The sequence below is a fragment of the Eptatretus burgeri genome, chromosome 18, assembly GCF_056783735.1.
Source record: "Eptatretus burgeri isolate ZD-2024b chromosome 18, Ebu_testis_v1, whole genome shotgun sequence".
NCBI classification, from domain to species: Eukaryota; Metazoa; Chordata; class Myxini; order Myxiniformes; family Myxinidae; genus Eptatretus; species Eptatretus burgeri.
Window position 1 is genome coordinate 31854156 of NC_140978.1, and position 16139 is coordinate 31870294.

The window sequence follows — 16139 nt, forward strand, 5'->3', positions numbered from 1 at the left end:
GATGGACGAGATGACAGCTGGTTGGGAAGGAAGGAAGGGAGTACAATTAATTAAGAAATTAAGAACTAATTATGTACAGTGAGGTAACAATGAATCTAAAGAAATCTAAAGTGCCTCACTCCGGCTGAAGTCACAGGTAGGAAAGGGACAATACTGGGGACTCGGCTCTGGTGGTAGCTGGGGGGGGGGGGATGGGCACAGAGCAGCCACGAGCAGGTGATGAGGAGGTGATGGATAGGACGACGAACAGGCACAAGGTGAAGGCAGGCAAGCAAGCAAGGGGAGAGGAAAGCAGGCAAGATGATCTAATCTGAGCTGTTCTCCTCAGAGCTGCTCTCCTCCGCACTCTTTTTCCCACTCTTCAGCATTGGACAAATTTTATGTTTCAGCAATGACCACTCTTCAGCATTGGACAAATCTAAGTTGTCTCCTTTTTGAGATGACTCCACCCTGTGCAGGAATGTTCCCCAGCCTTCTGCCAGGTAGGTTTCAGCAGCATCACTTTCTGCTGATCTCGAGAAAATAAGCAACTGCTCATCCACCTGAAGCATGTCTTTTAATTGATGAAAGTCCCATACTCTTGCTTTATGTCTCCCTAAATATTGGCTGTGTAATACCCAAATTTATTTGTGGTTTGTCTCTGGAGAGGGAGCCAATAATCCTGGGGTTCATGATCTCCGATAACTTATCTTGGGCAGTTCATATTGCTAAATTGTCCTCGAAAGCCAGCTACAAATTCAAAATTGTCTACAAGTCAAGTCTTTCCTCTGCCATCCTCAGTTCAAGACCTCAATCAAAATGCCTTCACTATAGAATGCTCGTGATTACTCACATCTCCCCCCCCCCCAACTGCCCCTGCTCCCCCTCCTTGAAGCCATGCAGTCAAACGCTCTCCATGTTTCAGTGTCTGCTTACCACTCACTTCAGGCAAGTTTGTAGACCTGCATACTTTTACTGTCTCCCTTCTGGTCTTGCTCCTGTGCTCTCAAGTTTCTGTGAAACCCCTATTTAACTCCAGTCACTCCCATCCAGGTCACAACAGAAACCCTTGCCTGGTTGCCTATCCCAAGTCTAACGTTAATGTTCACCTCGATTCATTCCTCACTTGTCGAACTGGCTTCTTGAGGCTGTTGTCTTGAGTTCTTCCTTGCAGCATTTCAAGCCTCCTGCATTATGCCACATCATGGTCTCTCTGCGCTTGGATGGGTTTGAGGGTAGTGGAGTAGCGGCTAAAACGCGAATCCTATCCAGGTTCCTCCTGATGACCATCTTTGCTCTTTACTTCTACAGGTTCCTTCTTGGTCTTCCGTTTGATTATACCTCGGACCCTTTTCTACACCCGCTGAAACTCTGTCCCCCCCGCCCCCTTACAACTGCAATCCCTGGATGCACCTTACGCTGTGGTGCATCGATCAATCAGCTACTACCCCTTTGACGCAGTGTTCTATTGACCCTTCCCCCTTTGTTGCTCTGCTCTTCCATGAGCCCTAACACTTGTATAAAAATAGAATGTTGATTCAGCCAACTAGCTATGTAAAGAGGTTATTTTGCTAAATGTGCATCACAGAAATGCATTTTTGGGATGGAATCGATTTCAAGAGTTTTTCGATGAGTTTTAATCAATACATCAAGAATCAATTCCATCTTGTGCAACTGGCCCACAAATATGTTGTCGGTGTTGTTGTTGTTACAGGTCCTGCCCCTTTCCTGCGCAGCAACTGACATGAAGGTGAAGAGGGATGTTGTGTTCCCGTACCACATGTGGTATCTCAGTGCAGGCTCACTCCCAAACTTCCTGGATGGAAATGGGATATTAAACAGGGTGTTGATACAATATGGCCGGTTTAGTAATGAACAGTACGCCGGTACCAACACAAAACTGTGTTCTCACCACTGATGGAGAGTTTTTCTGGAATATCAACAGCCATGCACTGGTTGTCCTTTATTACTTAACCCTCCCCCCCCCTCTTTGACAATACAACTATTGGTTTACTTTTCAATTAATTATGGCCAAGTTATTACAACTGAACCTTTCCTGTTCTTGAATGAGACCTGATCTCAAAAGCCGTTCGGCACTGGATTCAAACCGACTTCAATTCTATCGCTGTTGGTGTAACCAGTTCAGGGTGCCGGTGATAGCTCACCGACTCTTCACGAATGACACCGTAGGATCTTTAACATCCACCCAATGAATGCTGGCAGACAGGATGTCTATTTAACGTCCATCCGAGGGAAAGCACGCATTGATGGATCGATCACTCTTCTTATGAAATACCAGAATGACTTTCTCGCTCGATCGGGATTCAAACCCAGGCTAGATAGCTTAGAGGAGAGTGTGAATACCTCTTGGCCATCCTCTCAGATGATGATGATGATGATGTTGATGATGATGAGTCGTGGCATTAAGTGGCAATTTTGGGAGACAATCCCCTTTTTGGGAACGGATCTGAACTTGATTACACTGGGCAATGTGAAAGGTGGACATTTTTATTTACATTTATTAAAATCTGTCGAGGCATTGCTGGACAATAAGGAAAAACTCTTTTACGCATAATTTTTTTCAAGTTATTCCGACCTAGTGGGAAATTGCTGGTCACGCTGAGCAGGGTCAGGTGAGGATGTTCTTTAATTTTCTTTCTTTTCCGTTTTGCCCAAATGCCCTGAACACCATTGCCAGGACATTTGGGCCTTTATAACGTTATCGGGGTTGGTGGTGGTTGATAAATTCCAACGTAACTGCTCATCCCACTGATCGTAGCTTGTTCAATATAACGAAGACTTCACATGTACTGCTAAGCTGTAACCAGATATAATTATTTGTTATTATTATTTTACTTAATGGTTGAATTTGCCAAGTTTTGTTGGTGCCATTATTCAGCATATTTTATCACAAGTTCAAGAGGTCGAAATTCAAGCCAATTACATGTAGTTCAGTTTGCATCACCCTTTGAATCTCCAACGTGTAAGTTCTGGCTGCATAACATTCCCTATTTCTTTAAAGGTCCATTTCTGTCCACAATTTGCTTTATATTTCAAAACACTACGTAATCAGACCCAAACAGCAGGGAAAAGTGGAAGTTTATTTAATTTCATCCATTATTACATCAACACAAGTGCCTTATTATCATTATTATTTATTACGTCGCAAACAATAAAGTACTCCAACAGTAGTTCGTGTTCTTGTGCTGAGAAGAAATTTGTGAATTGAAAAGATTTAATGTTGTAAATGACCCAGGCTCACTTGAAGGCAACCTGCGTCTGGTTTGTACTGTGTAGACCGATTGGCTGCACTGAAAGTTTTCCTCCAATCCGAAGTTTGGATGGAGTCAATTGTCATCCCCCCCCCCTTCTGGATTGGAGGGAGCGACTTGGTGTGCCCAATGTGTGATACCAGGGCGTGATCTTTTAGTTTGCATTCACTGTCTAAAAACACTAAAATAATGTTGGCTCCAATTGGTACGGTACGGTACGGTGCAATGCATTGTGGAATATGAGTCATGTGACATGATAATCAAGCTTCTGGGCATGCACAAGCTACATGGCGGAGGAAGCCAAGCTCCTATCCACCTCCTCGTAAATGCTTTCTTCTGATTGTGGAGGCTCGGCCGCACGAGCTCTTTTGCACGAGAACAGCGCTTTGCTGCGGATGCTACACAGTGCGGAGAACAGAGGGATCAAGAGCACTATACTGATCATGTGCAATCCCATGTCACGCAGCACCAACTCCCAGCACCCAGGAGGCTTCTTCAGGCAGTTCACAAAGTCGTTGCCCTTCAAAGCTTTTATTTCTTTCCCCTGTGTAGATGACAGAAAAAAAATCATTAAGGGTCTTCCTATATGTCATGATTGCCCAGCTGAAACAGACAAACACCACCCTTGGAGATAGCAAGTAGTGTAACCCGGTGTTATGGAATCTAAGAAGATTCAGACTTTCGCTACCTGCAGTCCAGCAAGGAATTTGGAATTTATTCCGTGTGCCGGCAATAACTCGCCTCGTCTTCGTGAATCAAACGAAGAGTTATTTAATGTCCACCAAATAATAATGCCATACGGGACAACCAGTTCAAATGTCCATTTGAGGGATTGCACAAACATCGATTCCTGGCCCTGCGAGTGAAACACAAGGATGGTAGTTACAAGATGAATTGGGATTCAAACCCAGGCTTGACTGCCTCTTGAAGAGTACCCACACATCTCTAAACTATCCTGTCAACTCCGTGTTCTCATAAATTCTTATCCAAATTAAGGGTCTCCAATACTTCCAAAACAATGACATCTCCGGTACCGAACCCCGTTACACTTATTTTGCCCGCAACTCCACTTGCCTGGAATTCTTGGGGTGTGTGACAGAAGACTTGACCTTTGATTATGTTCTTGTTATCCTGGAACCACTGCCACAGGTAAATGATTTGACAGTCGCAGTGCCAAGTGTTACCACCTAAATGGAGTTCTTCAAGATGATGCAGATTATCCAAAGCACCGTTTGGCAAGTAGCTCAGTCCGGTATCATTCAATTTTAGGGTCTTTGTGTATTCAGGGAGATTTTCGAAGAATATTTTGGGGTTTGTGCGTTGGCAATCCACGTTCACGAATTTGGTTTGTTGACTTTTCTTGGTGCACTTGCAGCCAGGTAAACTGCAGTTGTACTTCACGTCCTGTGAGTTTGCTGCAGCCAAGAGCATGGCGAAGAGCAACAGTAGTGCAGCAAAAGAAGATGAGTTTAACATGGACATGTCTGTGAAAAAAAGAGAGAGAAGAGAGAATCAATCAATCAATGTTAACTGATTGAGGTAACTGTTTGGCTGAATTGTTAAAGAAGCAAGTTTATACCACCGCCTTTGAAAAGGCATAAATTGAAAAAAGTTCCTAAAACAATCTTTTCTCAAATTGTGAGCAAAGTTAAAGCAATACACGTATTGTTGAATTGGTTTCCAGGTCATTTACATGAAGCATGCCAACCACCTGGTCAATTTGTTGGTAGTGCAGAACCTGCTGTTCAGGCAGCAACCACACTCTGACATAGCAAGCAGAATCACCTGGTGTCAAGACAGGACCTCTTGCAACCTAGTATTCCAGGAAGGAATTTGGAATTTGTTCAGGTTGTCAGTGACAGGACAGGACCTCTTGCAACCTAGTATTCCAGGAAGGAATTTGGAATTTGTTCAGGTTGTCAGTGACAGGACAGGACCTCTTGCAACCTAGTATTCCAGGAAGGAATTTGGAATGTGTTCAGGTTGTTGGTGACAGGTCGCCACCTCTTCACGAAGGACAACACGAGATCGAACGTTCACCAACTAATGTTGCCAGATGGGATAACCAGTTTGATGGATGGTGCAAACATGTCTGCCTCACCTTGTAAAGACGGTCTATAGCTGGGTCGAGATTCAAACGTAGGATAGACAGATTGGAGGTGTGTGTGCAATCCTCTCGGCTATTGCTTCCTACAGGGAAACTTCAAGACAGCTGTGAGCTGCTCACCACCACCCAATCGATACTGATTATCTCTTCTACCCCCAAATGACCCAATTCCCAAACACTCCCTTTATCAAGGCTTTTGAGATATATCCCTCTCTCACCTCTTTTCGTTTGTTAGTTGTCGGTTGCTTTGTTTCTTTTCTGTTTCATCCCCTCTTTCCTCTTCCTCTTCTTGCTGTGTTTCATTCTACTTGTGTGTGGCTTCTTCACCACCATGTTCCCTTTTCCTCCTCCCCTTGACCTCACTCTCACTTCTACTCTGCTGGTGGTGTTGCCCCCTTTTCAAATGTGTTCCCTTCCATTCTGCTCTCGCTCTTCCATGAGCCTCGATGATGTACATACACACAAAAAAAATCACACCGGATTAAAATAAAACATTATTCCTCCAAAAAAGTTTGTGAGTACAATTCTTACATACGTAGTACGCTCTCACTCTCATCTTAATATCATGAAAGCACAAGCTGAAGCTCATGGGAAAAAATACCATGGTATTACCATAGTATTTACAAAACAAATAAGAAAAGGAAACTTTAATTCTTATTCTGCTTGAAAGAGCTCAAAAATGGGAGGTTATATATTAATTAACAGCAAAAAAAAAAAAATAAAAAAAAAATCCAAGAGCGATCGAGGCAGCAGTCTGTTGCCGATACACCACCCAGGTTCAATGTTTTTTTTTTTGGTGTCATTGAAAAAAATTATAAGTACCTTTCGAATAATTAATTTGAAGGAACTTTTACTTGATCTTTTTTTTTCTTTGACAAACATTACTGTGTTTTGAGGTGAGGCCGACGGACAGACAACATTCAACTACTATGCATAGAAACAGATTTTCCAAACTATTACACAAATGGCCCCTTTGGCCCTCCATTTAGTTACATTATCCAACTTGATGATAATTGCATGTCAAGACGAGACGGGAACTCGGTAGAGCACATACCGGCACTATGTAATGCCTGATCCATGAGAACATATCGGGCCCAATACATTTTTGAGATATTGTGCTATACTGTATGTCGTTTTTGGCCCAATCTCTCAATGGTGAAGAATCACTTAAAAAATTAAATAATTCTCGTATCCAGATCCGGATGCATATCTTCACCCAAATCTAATGAGTTCGTCCATGTCACACACCCAACCTGTCCACAAAATTTCATCAGGATCCATCCACAACTTTTTGAGATATCCTGCACACAAACAAACAAATGAAATTGCTCGTTGAGCAAGGAATTGCTGGAATAACTTTGTCATATCTCCATGATCTCTGAAAAAACAAAAACCTGGAAATCAATTTGGTTCTTATAAGTTGATAGTGCTCCTGTTTAATGAGTTATAGCACTTAGTTTGGTCATGATCATCACTCGGAAGTCAATCGGACTTGAAATGGCGTTTTTATCGCAATTTGAAAGTTTTGACCCGACCCTCGTGACATTCGACCCCCGACCGCTAAGAAGGGTGTTGCTGTGACACCCCAATGAGATATATGGTTGGATGCAGAATTGGAAGATGCACATTTTGGATTTGGTTTAAAGTCGATACGACCATTTTAGCGGACATTATTGCGAAAATAAGAATTTCGGTTTTTCGGTGACCTTGACCTTGACCTTTGACCTAGATTCACCAAAAATGACAAGTGTCTAAGTTGGTCCATGGCTGACATCTGTACCTAGTTTGGTCATGATCGCTGAAATGGTGTGGCTGCTGCAGGGTAAACAAACACACAAACAAACAGACAGACAGACAGACACAGAATGACACACACAACCGACCAACATAATTGCCGAAATCCGAAGGATTCCGGAAAATAATAAACAGACAAACAGACAGAAAGGGGTGAAAACATAATCTCCTTCACCTTTGGTGGCGGAGGTAAAATCCTTTAGGGGATGAGAGGGAGAAGTAGGGCGAGGGAGAGAATTGAACAAAGCAAATTTAAAGGTTAACACAGCTATATAAATAATTAATTAAACAACCCATTAATTATATCTTCTTCTTCATCTTATCCATCTTCTTCTCCCTCCAATGGGCACAATTATTCCCACATTGTGGGTTTGGCCATGAAACGTTTTTGGACCAATTCCTTCACGCTGGACAAGTTTGCCGTTAAACTGTTGGTACTGTAGGAATTTATAGTTTGTTCAGCGTGCCGGCAATAACTATCTGACTGTATGAAGGACACCGAGGGATGTGTAAAGTTCACTAACGAGTCGTGCGAGCAGATTGGTCCTCAGGCTTAACGTCTCTCCATTGGACGACTCGCACACATTGATGCCTCACCCTGATGAGTGGAACACCAGGGTGACAGTTTACAGCTGGATTACAATGCAAACCCATTTTCCTGTTGGGATAATTTTCTGCAGGAAATTCCTGTTGCTTGTAAAATAACATTAATAATAACAGTTATTTATTTTTAAATAATAACAGTAATACAAGGCTATACAGTACAGAGATCTTCAAAACAGAAGGATGCCAGTCGGACCATCAGACCTGCGCAATCGTGAGAATATCGAAGTATACCTCCATATCCCCACTACTCCTACATGCCAATGCAACTCAATTTCAAAACGATCTACTGTTTCCGATGTCACGACCTTTGCAGGGAGACTGACGATTCCATGCATTAACTACTGTCAGAGAGATGGACCTCCATGTTACTACCGTCCCAACTCACTTCTTCCTTACTTTGAAACTATGGCCCATGATCCTGTCGGTGTCCATTATACTGAAAAACTCGTCTGTACTTATTTTGTCTCTACACTTTATTATCTTTAACATTTCTATCATATACCCTCGTAACCACCTCCTTTCTCATGTATAAAGCCCCGTCTCCTTAAGTCCCTCCTCATAGCTCAGTCCGGCTTGGCCAAGAATCAATCAAGTTGCCCGACGCTGAACCCTCTCTCTCGGCAGCTATGTCCTTCCAGAGATGTGGTGACCAAAACCGCACACAATATTCGAGATGAGGCCCTCACTAAAATCTTATAGAGTCTTATGACACCACCTGTTTTGATTTATAGTTTATCCCCTATGAATACAACCTACAACCCTGTCAGCTTTACCGATAGATACCGGGCACTGCACTGCGTGTTGACACTCGCCCACCCACATCCATAACCACCTCTGTGTCAAACCTTCCAAAATGGCCCCTTGTTATGCAGTCCCAATATTTTAATTATTCATTAAATGTAAAAATAAATAAATATAACAATAACAGACAAATATAATTATTTATAACAACAATGCAGATTATTACACCACAGATTATGCCAAATTGGAGAGATATTAGCTCATTAGAAAAGTGTTAAATGATGATGATTACACATTCCCAAGAGTTATCTCAAGTCCTCGCTCCGATCAACGTGAACTGCTGCGCAAAATCTCATGAGTGTTAAACTTATCTGCGTATAAAAAAAATTTTGTCTCCCCATTTACCTCCAAACTGGACGTGTCACGACACAAGCAGTTCCCAAACTTCTGAAACGTTCGTCTCTCCGTTACAATATTGCAACCAGCGGGTTTGAAGGAGTGTTAGTCACGTGCTCAGGAGGCGTGGAGCAGAGTGAATCATGTGCTTGGGGCGGGGTGTGGTGTCAGCATCATCTGCACCACCGAGGCGAGAGGCTCTATATTCGGATTTTTATTGAGATGTGCACAAAGTTTGATTTCTGCATTTTGCAAGTCGTTCATTTCTCCGTCGGTACATATATATATATATATATATATATATATATATATATATATATATATATATATATATATATATATATATATATATATATATATATATATATCTCCAACAATCATTGGAATCAAATAAATAAATATAATATAATAAATAAATACCTGAATGCAGAACCAGTAATTTTCAGGACTAAATAAATAACATAATAAATAAATAAACACCTTCATTTACAACATCAGTAATTATTTGGATTGACCTGGATCATTGTGAGAGGGCACTGATTGTAAGCTTTCTTTTTCAAACACAAGAGCAGTTTTTTCTTTTCATAACGTTATTAAATTCTCCAAATGATGCTCATCCTGCTCTCGTAGGTGTCTTCACTTCTTCAAAGCTACCCTTACCCACATCCATTCGTTATGGGTTGTTCTCAGTGAATGTAATTGCTGGCTTCTCAAATTTGGAAAATCCATTTCAATCTCTACCTTCATTGCATAAGGATTGTACTTTAATGTTGTCCATCATATTCATTTCTCGTCCAATCTCAGATCTTACATCATGATTTTCAGCTCTCCACTATTGTTTGAAATGAAAACAATGTCATATATGAATTACAGATGGTTTCGTGTTGTTATCATTAACAATAATCCCCCCATTTACCCAATTTATCTGTTTGGAACACTACTCCGAGGGACCCAGTGACCAATCTTGGTGAGATTGTGTCTCCCCGTGTGAAACCTCTTTCGATCTTGATCACACCTTTATTTTAGTGATGTTTCCAGGGTCACTGCTCAAACATTGCATACATCACTTAATATAGTGTCTGGAACAGAGTTGACATTCACGTGATGTCTGGGGGAGTGATGTGGAGCTTGAACAATGCCAATTGTTTCTGCATTGTTGAAGGCTTTTTCTATGTCCACTGTCCAATTTTTGTCAAATTTTTCGACGAAGGACTATGTCCAATGCAGATAGAGGGAGTGCTCTTCACACTCCACATGTTTCGATTTACACACCGATCACATCACATGCCTTCTGGTTGAATGGTTTGCATTAGCAGGAACAATCGTTTGGGTGGCAGGCAGATGGTTGTTCTTTGTGGATTATGTGGTTTTACTATGCGAGACATAATCCATGGCGATGCTCACCATAACAGTCAGGAGGTGTGTCTGATGTGTGTATTATATGTGTGTGTATACATGTGTGGGTATACATGGGTGTGTGTATATATATATATATATATATATATATATATATATATATATATATATATATATATATATATATAGGTGTATATAGGTGTATATATATATATATATATATATATATATATATATATATATATATATATATATATATATATATATATATATATATATATATATATATATATATATATATATATATATATATATATATATATATATATATATATATACAGGATGTCCAAAAAAAATGTACTCACATTTTGGCTCCTCATAACTCATTGAATTTTTCATTTCTTTTCAGATCAAATTGACTCTAATAATGGCAGAAGTACGACTAGGAGTTGAAGAAAGAAAATTTATCATAAAGTGCTACTGGAAGCACGAAAACATCATGGAAGTGCAAAGACAATTCAGAAGACATTTTCACAAAAATCCACCAACGCGACGCACCATTGCTCACATCCGAGATAAGTTTGAAACAGATGGAACAGTGCATGACGTCCACAAGGAGCGTTCAAGGAAGATCACGGTCATCAACCACCCCCGCAAAGGAAAATCAATTGCTGGAAACCCTCCACCAATCCCCACGGAAATCTGTACGACAAATGGCTCGTGAGACAGGAATCCCAAAATCAAGCGCCCATCGCATTTTGAAGCGAATTAATTGGAAAAGTTACATTCCAAAATTAATCCATGCTCAAAATGAAGACGATCCTGACCGGAGAGCTGAATTTTGTGAGTGGTACCTGGGCAAATGCGAAGAAGATGCAGCATTTCCATCCGAAATTGTTTGGATTGATGAGGCCTGCTTCAAGTTAAATGGCTCAATTAACCGACACAATTGCACCTACTGGGCTCCTGAAAATCCGCATGTTACAATGGAACACCATTTAAACTTACCAGGGGTTACTGTGTGGTGTGGGATATCAGCATTCGGCATCCTCGGGCCATTATTTTTTGACCAAACTGTCACTGGGGATGTATACTTAAATTTGCTGCAGGAATCCATTGGTCCACGTGTCAAAGAGATATTTGGTGACAAAGAGATTTACTTTCAGCAAGATGGAGCACATCCCCACTACCACCGTGATGTAAGGGCCTATCTCGAAGCAACTTTTCCAAACAGATGAATTGGGCGAAGAGGTAGTGTTGAATTCCCTGCGCGTTCCACAGACCTCACTCCAATGGACTTCTTTTATGGCGATATCTCAAAGATAAGGTTTACGGTTCAAAACCAGCAACAGTCGATGAGCTGAAAGAGGAAATTGAAAGACAATGTCTTGCAGTTCCAAATGAAATGATTCGTAATTCTGTTGAATCCATTGGTCCGCGTTATCGGCTGTGTTTGGAACGTGATGGTCGTCAGTTTGAACATTTGTAAACATGCATTTATCCATTTATACATTTAACCATTAATCTTGTTTCTAAGTCAATAAACAACGCATTTATTATCATTTAAAGAGTGAGTACATTTTTTGGGACACCCTATATGTATAGGTGTATATATATATATATATATATATATATATATATATATATATATATATATATATATATATATATATATATATATATATATATATATATATATATATATATATATACATATCTCTATTATAATACCAAGCTTGCATACTAAAAACTCGGCTTACCGTCACACGATCCCTATAAAACTGCTGTGCAACTTAGCGGACATGCCGAGAATGTTTGGGAAGTATTGGCGTTCCATAGTACCACTTGCATTTTGCACAATGCGTATTTTGTCATTCCCCGTGTACGGTCTGTCGTCTGCTACTAGTTATATTATGTTGTACTGCTATAAACGAGGTTATTAACCAACATCGATTATTCTGGGAAATGATCAATTACGTAACAACGCTCGCAACAGAGTCTTACTACTTGGTGCGTCCCGTGCATGTGCACGGGTATCGCTTGTATATATATATATATATATATATATATATATATATATATATATATATATATATATATATATATATATATATATATATATATATATATATATATATTGTTGCGAATCTGGAAGCCATGAGCACACAACATACAGGTCCTATAGATCAGTTATATCGGTAAGTACATGTTGCCAGTTAGGGTCCCAACCCTAGTCTAATGGGTAATAAAATGTTCCTGTGCTGTGGAGTTATTTTAATAGTCAGGTTTTATTTTCATCTATTTCACAACCAACATCAACGCCGATCACACCGCTACACCCTCACCTTCACTTCGCTTCCTTCGCCTCAATCTGGCCGACCTCATGGTGGGCGGAGTTCAAGGAGGAGCCGCACGGCGGCCCTCGACCAATCGGCGTGCAACGAGTGGGGTGACCGTCACCCAGCCAATCATATCCCGTGACAGGAGGAAAGGGCTAGTGACGTCACTACGCCCCCGGGCCAATCAAGGAGATTGCCACCCGTTTTAGCCAGGAAGAGAGATGAAGAGCGATTTTGCATGCCAAAACCAGCCAGTGAGAGAGGGAGGGTCGTGAGGAGGAGCCCCCCCCTCTCTGAAGAGGGGGATACAATTACTGGCACGGTCTGCCTGTTCAGTTATTCTGGGTCTGGCTCGGTCTGCGCATTCGTCATTGTTCGGGTCCTGGCAGAAAGTGCACGCACGGGTTCTGGTTCTGGTGGTGGCGGGAAGTGTGAACATCTGCGCGCAGGGCGATTGAGTTCAAAGGGCATCTGCACACGGAGTGGTCGGTGCCACGGAGGGTCTTCTCCCACCAGCCTTCGGCCTGCCGACTTTGTTTGCCTGGATCAACCGGATCATGCTGGGGGTCCGGTTCTGCCCCGAGGACCTGGTCCTTGAAGACCGCACAAGGAGGATAGGTCCAAGTTAGGCCTCAATAAAGACCATTTGATCTGATTATTTGGGTGTGTGCGTATGTGTGTTTGTGGCGCCAGTCATATAAGTAGTGAATGGTATAAGTGCTTTTTGCCTGTATATACGTGCACTTATTAATATTAGGTTTAACTCTGCCCTTATGTGCTCCCCTCATCCCCCCCTCCCCCATTGTAAATAAACATCCCCATTTGTGAAATGTTTCAGCTCGTTCATGTCTATTCCTTCATTGGCTTCGCGTGCTGCGTGTTGGAAAATTGGCCAGGCCGTTGCCGTTGTCACGGGATATTTTGGACCGATGCATCTCGGTGATCAAACCACTCGGATCGCACACAGAACGAGTACGCTAAGCGGCTCGTTCCGTACGAGCATCGTCGAGGGTGAATTTCCCCAGTAGTTTGGACCACATGGGTATTTAGGTAAATTGAAATTGGCAATCGACCCTACCCCACGTGGTCTGTCTATTGGCGAACTTCGGTCCAATTAGGGACCCATACTTTTCCAGAGTTTTCCGAAAAGGTACGATCTGAATTCCGGGCGATCGGTCGAGCCGACTCTGCAGCTCCATCTAGCGGTCGTGCTCGTGGCCAACGCCCGGCCCCGTAACAATATATCTTTACAGGGTGAGTCAAAAGTAGCGCCCAATTTCTGTTTTTTTCAGCTGTCAGATTCTTTCTGGGAAGTCGTGTTGTTAATAATTGTCTTGCAGATTATTAATTTTCGTAATTTATTTATTTTTGATTTTGTTTTGCAGGTTATTGCTGTGAGTTTGGAAAGTTACCGAATTTGCACTAAATTGAGCTTAATGGCACAATTAACAGAAACACAATTGTGTCGACTGGGCTGCGAATAACCCAAGAGTGACAGTTGAGAAGGAGGTAAATTTACCTGGAGTGACAGTTTGGGCAGCCATATCTCCATTCGGGATAATTGGACCCTTTTTCTTTGAGGGATCTGTCACTGCAGAAATTTACCTGGATATGCTGCAAACCTTCTTTCGGCCCAGGGTACAAGATCAGGACTGTTATTTCCAGCATGATGGAGCTCCACCTCATTATGGGCGTTATGTTCGTCAGTGGCTTGATGAAAACTTTCCCAGAGAGTGGATCGGCCGCCGCGGTCCGATCGAGTGGCCGGCACGCTCCCCAGACCTTACACCTCCAGATTTCTTTCTTTGGGGGCTCAAGAAAGACCTTGTTTATCGTGAAAAGCCTCGTACCATTCAGGAATCAAGGCTCAAATCACTGCAAAGTTTGAGGAAATCCATATCGAACTCTGCAGACGTGTGTGCCGCTCTGTGCCTGCTCGGCTGCAATTGTGCATCGATCATGAGGGAGGGCACTCTGAAAATTGCAAGTAAAACAACTTGGTACAGTTCTGTAATAATTTTTTCTTGAATAAATGGTTAGATAAACATGTCATTCATTTATTTCTACCTTCTTGTACACTGTAATACAAATGGCAAACAATCAACTGATAGAAATCGGGCGCTCCTTCTGACTCACCCTGTGTGTGTGTATATATGTATATATATATATATATATATATATATATATATATATATATATATATATATATATATATATATATATATATATAGATATATAGACACACACATACACATATAACAAAAATACCTCAATATACAAGTTCAGTCATAATCAGGTTTAACCAAATATAATAAATAATAAATATATAATTCCAATAATTTGTAACTCCAGTTGTTTTGACATTAAACAAATGCAGTGTAATGCAAAATACCTCAATATATATATCTTCATTAAGCATCACTACTCAATAAATATTTAGACATTAAGCATCGTTTGCCCGAAATGTGTCACAGCCAAAGGATAAACCCTTTAAGTGACACCGGCTGAAGTGTCCAATATGGTTTGTCAACGTGGCACGGCAACCCACGTGAGCAGATTTTGTTATTAAAATTCGCACGGATTATAGTTTGAGAGAGGAATTGTGAAGAACTATTTATTGCAGAACTTTGCATTAAAAAGCCTGTCATTTCTACTTTTTTATTTGTGGTTTCTCATCAGCAGGGACAGGTTTATTTTGGGGAAGCAAAAATCTCAATAACCTTCAAAATTCCTCTACTTCCTGCTTTGTGGTGCTGATTTAGCAGCTGCCCAGTTCAGAATTCAACAACACAACAAAACTACATTGCTCAACGGGATAAACAAAAGGTCTTGCATGTCAAATGTGTTGTCCATTTCATCTTACACTGCCATTTCAGCTATATTCTAAACAAGGTTACAGTTGTGGAGTTTTACGGAAAGTTTGCATGAATAAACGCACAAACAGAGGGGGAATGAATCTACCAATGCACTACCAAACAAAAGCTGATAATGTTCAATGTACAATTACTGAGATAATACTTGACAACTACTAGGTGGAAAAAATAAGCACAAACCACAGAACAAGTCATCACAAAATCAAACCACCACAAAACAAAAAAAACAAACAAACACACAGACAGGTAAAAAACATGACCTCCTGAGACCCAGATTTTTTTAATGCCATGTAGAACCTTAAGTACGTACACGGTGATGAACGTTGTGGCAAGGTTTCATCGAAATCGTACGTGTAGTTTCAGAAAAGAAGTAGCAAGTATTTGTGGACAGACTGACGGATAGATGACATGCCATCCCATAAGCTCCCCAGAACTATGTTCCAGGTGAGCTAAAACAAATCTGGGGATAAGGAGGTCTTCTCCGAAACCACACACAATTTTGATGAAACTTGACCACAACCTTTAACACCCGTGATGTACCAAAGTTTGTTCATGGCATGAAAAAAAAATCCTCACACTTCCCATCATCTAAAGCAAAGTTGAAAGATGGCAAATGGTTCCACCAAGAATGACCCAACATCAAATGTTAAACTGTTCATACCGGAGCAGGTAATTT

The 16139-nt window shown here is 41.2% G+C and overlaps 2 protein-coding genes across 3 annotated transcripts in view; one reads left to right on the top strand and one right to left on the bottom strand.

The window, feature by feature from the left end:
- Positions 1–3170, top strand: part of LOC147008827 (uncharacterized) — a 24730-nt gene extending 21560 nt beyond the window's left edge. Inside the window, exon 4 of the mRNA XM_085863812.1 lies at positions 1694–3170. Within this exon, the coding sequence (XP_085719938.1) occupies positions 1694–1722 (29 nt within the window). The 3' untranslated portion in view covers positions 1723–3170. The remainder of the gene's footprint in view (positions 1–1693) is intronic.
- LOC147008828 (platelet glycoprotein IX-like) lies at positions 3062–9040 on the bottom strand. Of its 2 annotated transcripts, none has more exons than XM_085863810.1 (3): positions 8905–9040; positions 4326–4735; positions 3062–3795 (listed from the first exon to the last, which is right to left on the bottom strand). In XM_085863810.1, exons 2-3 carry the CDS (start codon positions 4731–4733, stop codon positions 3535–3537), a joined length of 669 nt encoding a protein of 222 aa, XP_085719936.1. In that variant the 5' UTR covers positions 4734–4735; positions 8905–9040; the 3' UTR covers positions 3062–3534. The 2 variants fall into 2 exon arrangements, with proteins under 2 accessions (XP_085719936.1, XP_085719937.1); XM_085863811.1 differs by lacking the exon at positions 8905–9040 and adding an exon at positions 5577–5703.
- Positions 9041–16139: the final 7099 nt, after the last annotated feature.

Excerpts from the sequence above, each read along its gene's own strand:
- LOC147008828 (XM_085863810.1), bottom strand. The coding sequence starts at position 4,733 with ATGTCCATGTTAAACTCATCTTCTTTTGCTGCACTACTGTTGCTCTTC. Across the intron at positions 3,796-4,325 it reads ACACACCCCAAGAATTCCAG|GGGAAAGAAATAAAAGCTTT; the intron begins GCAAGTGGAGTT and ends TCATCTACACAG.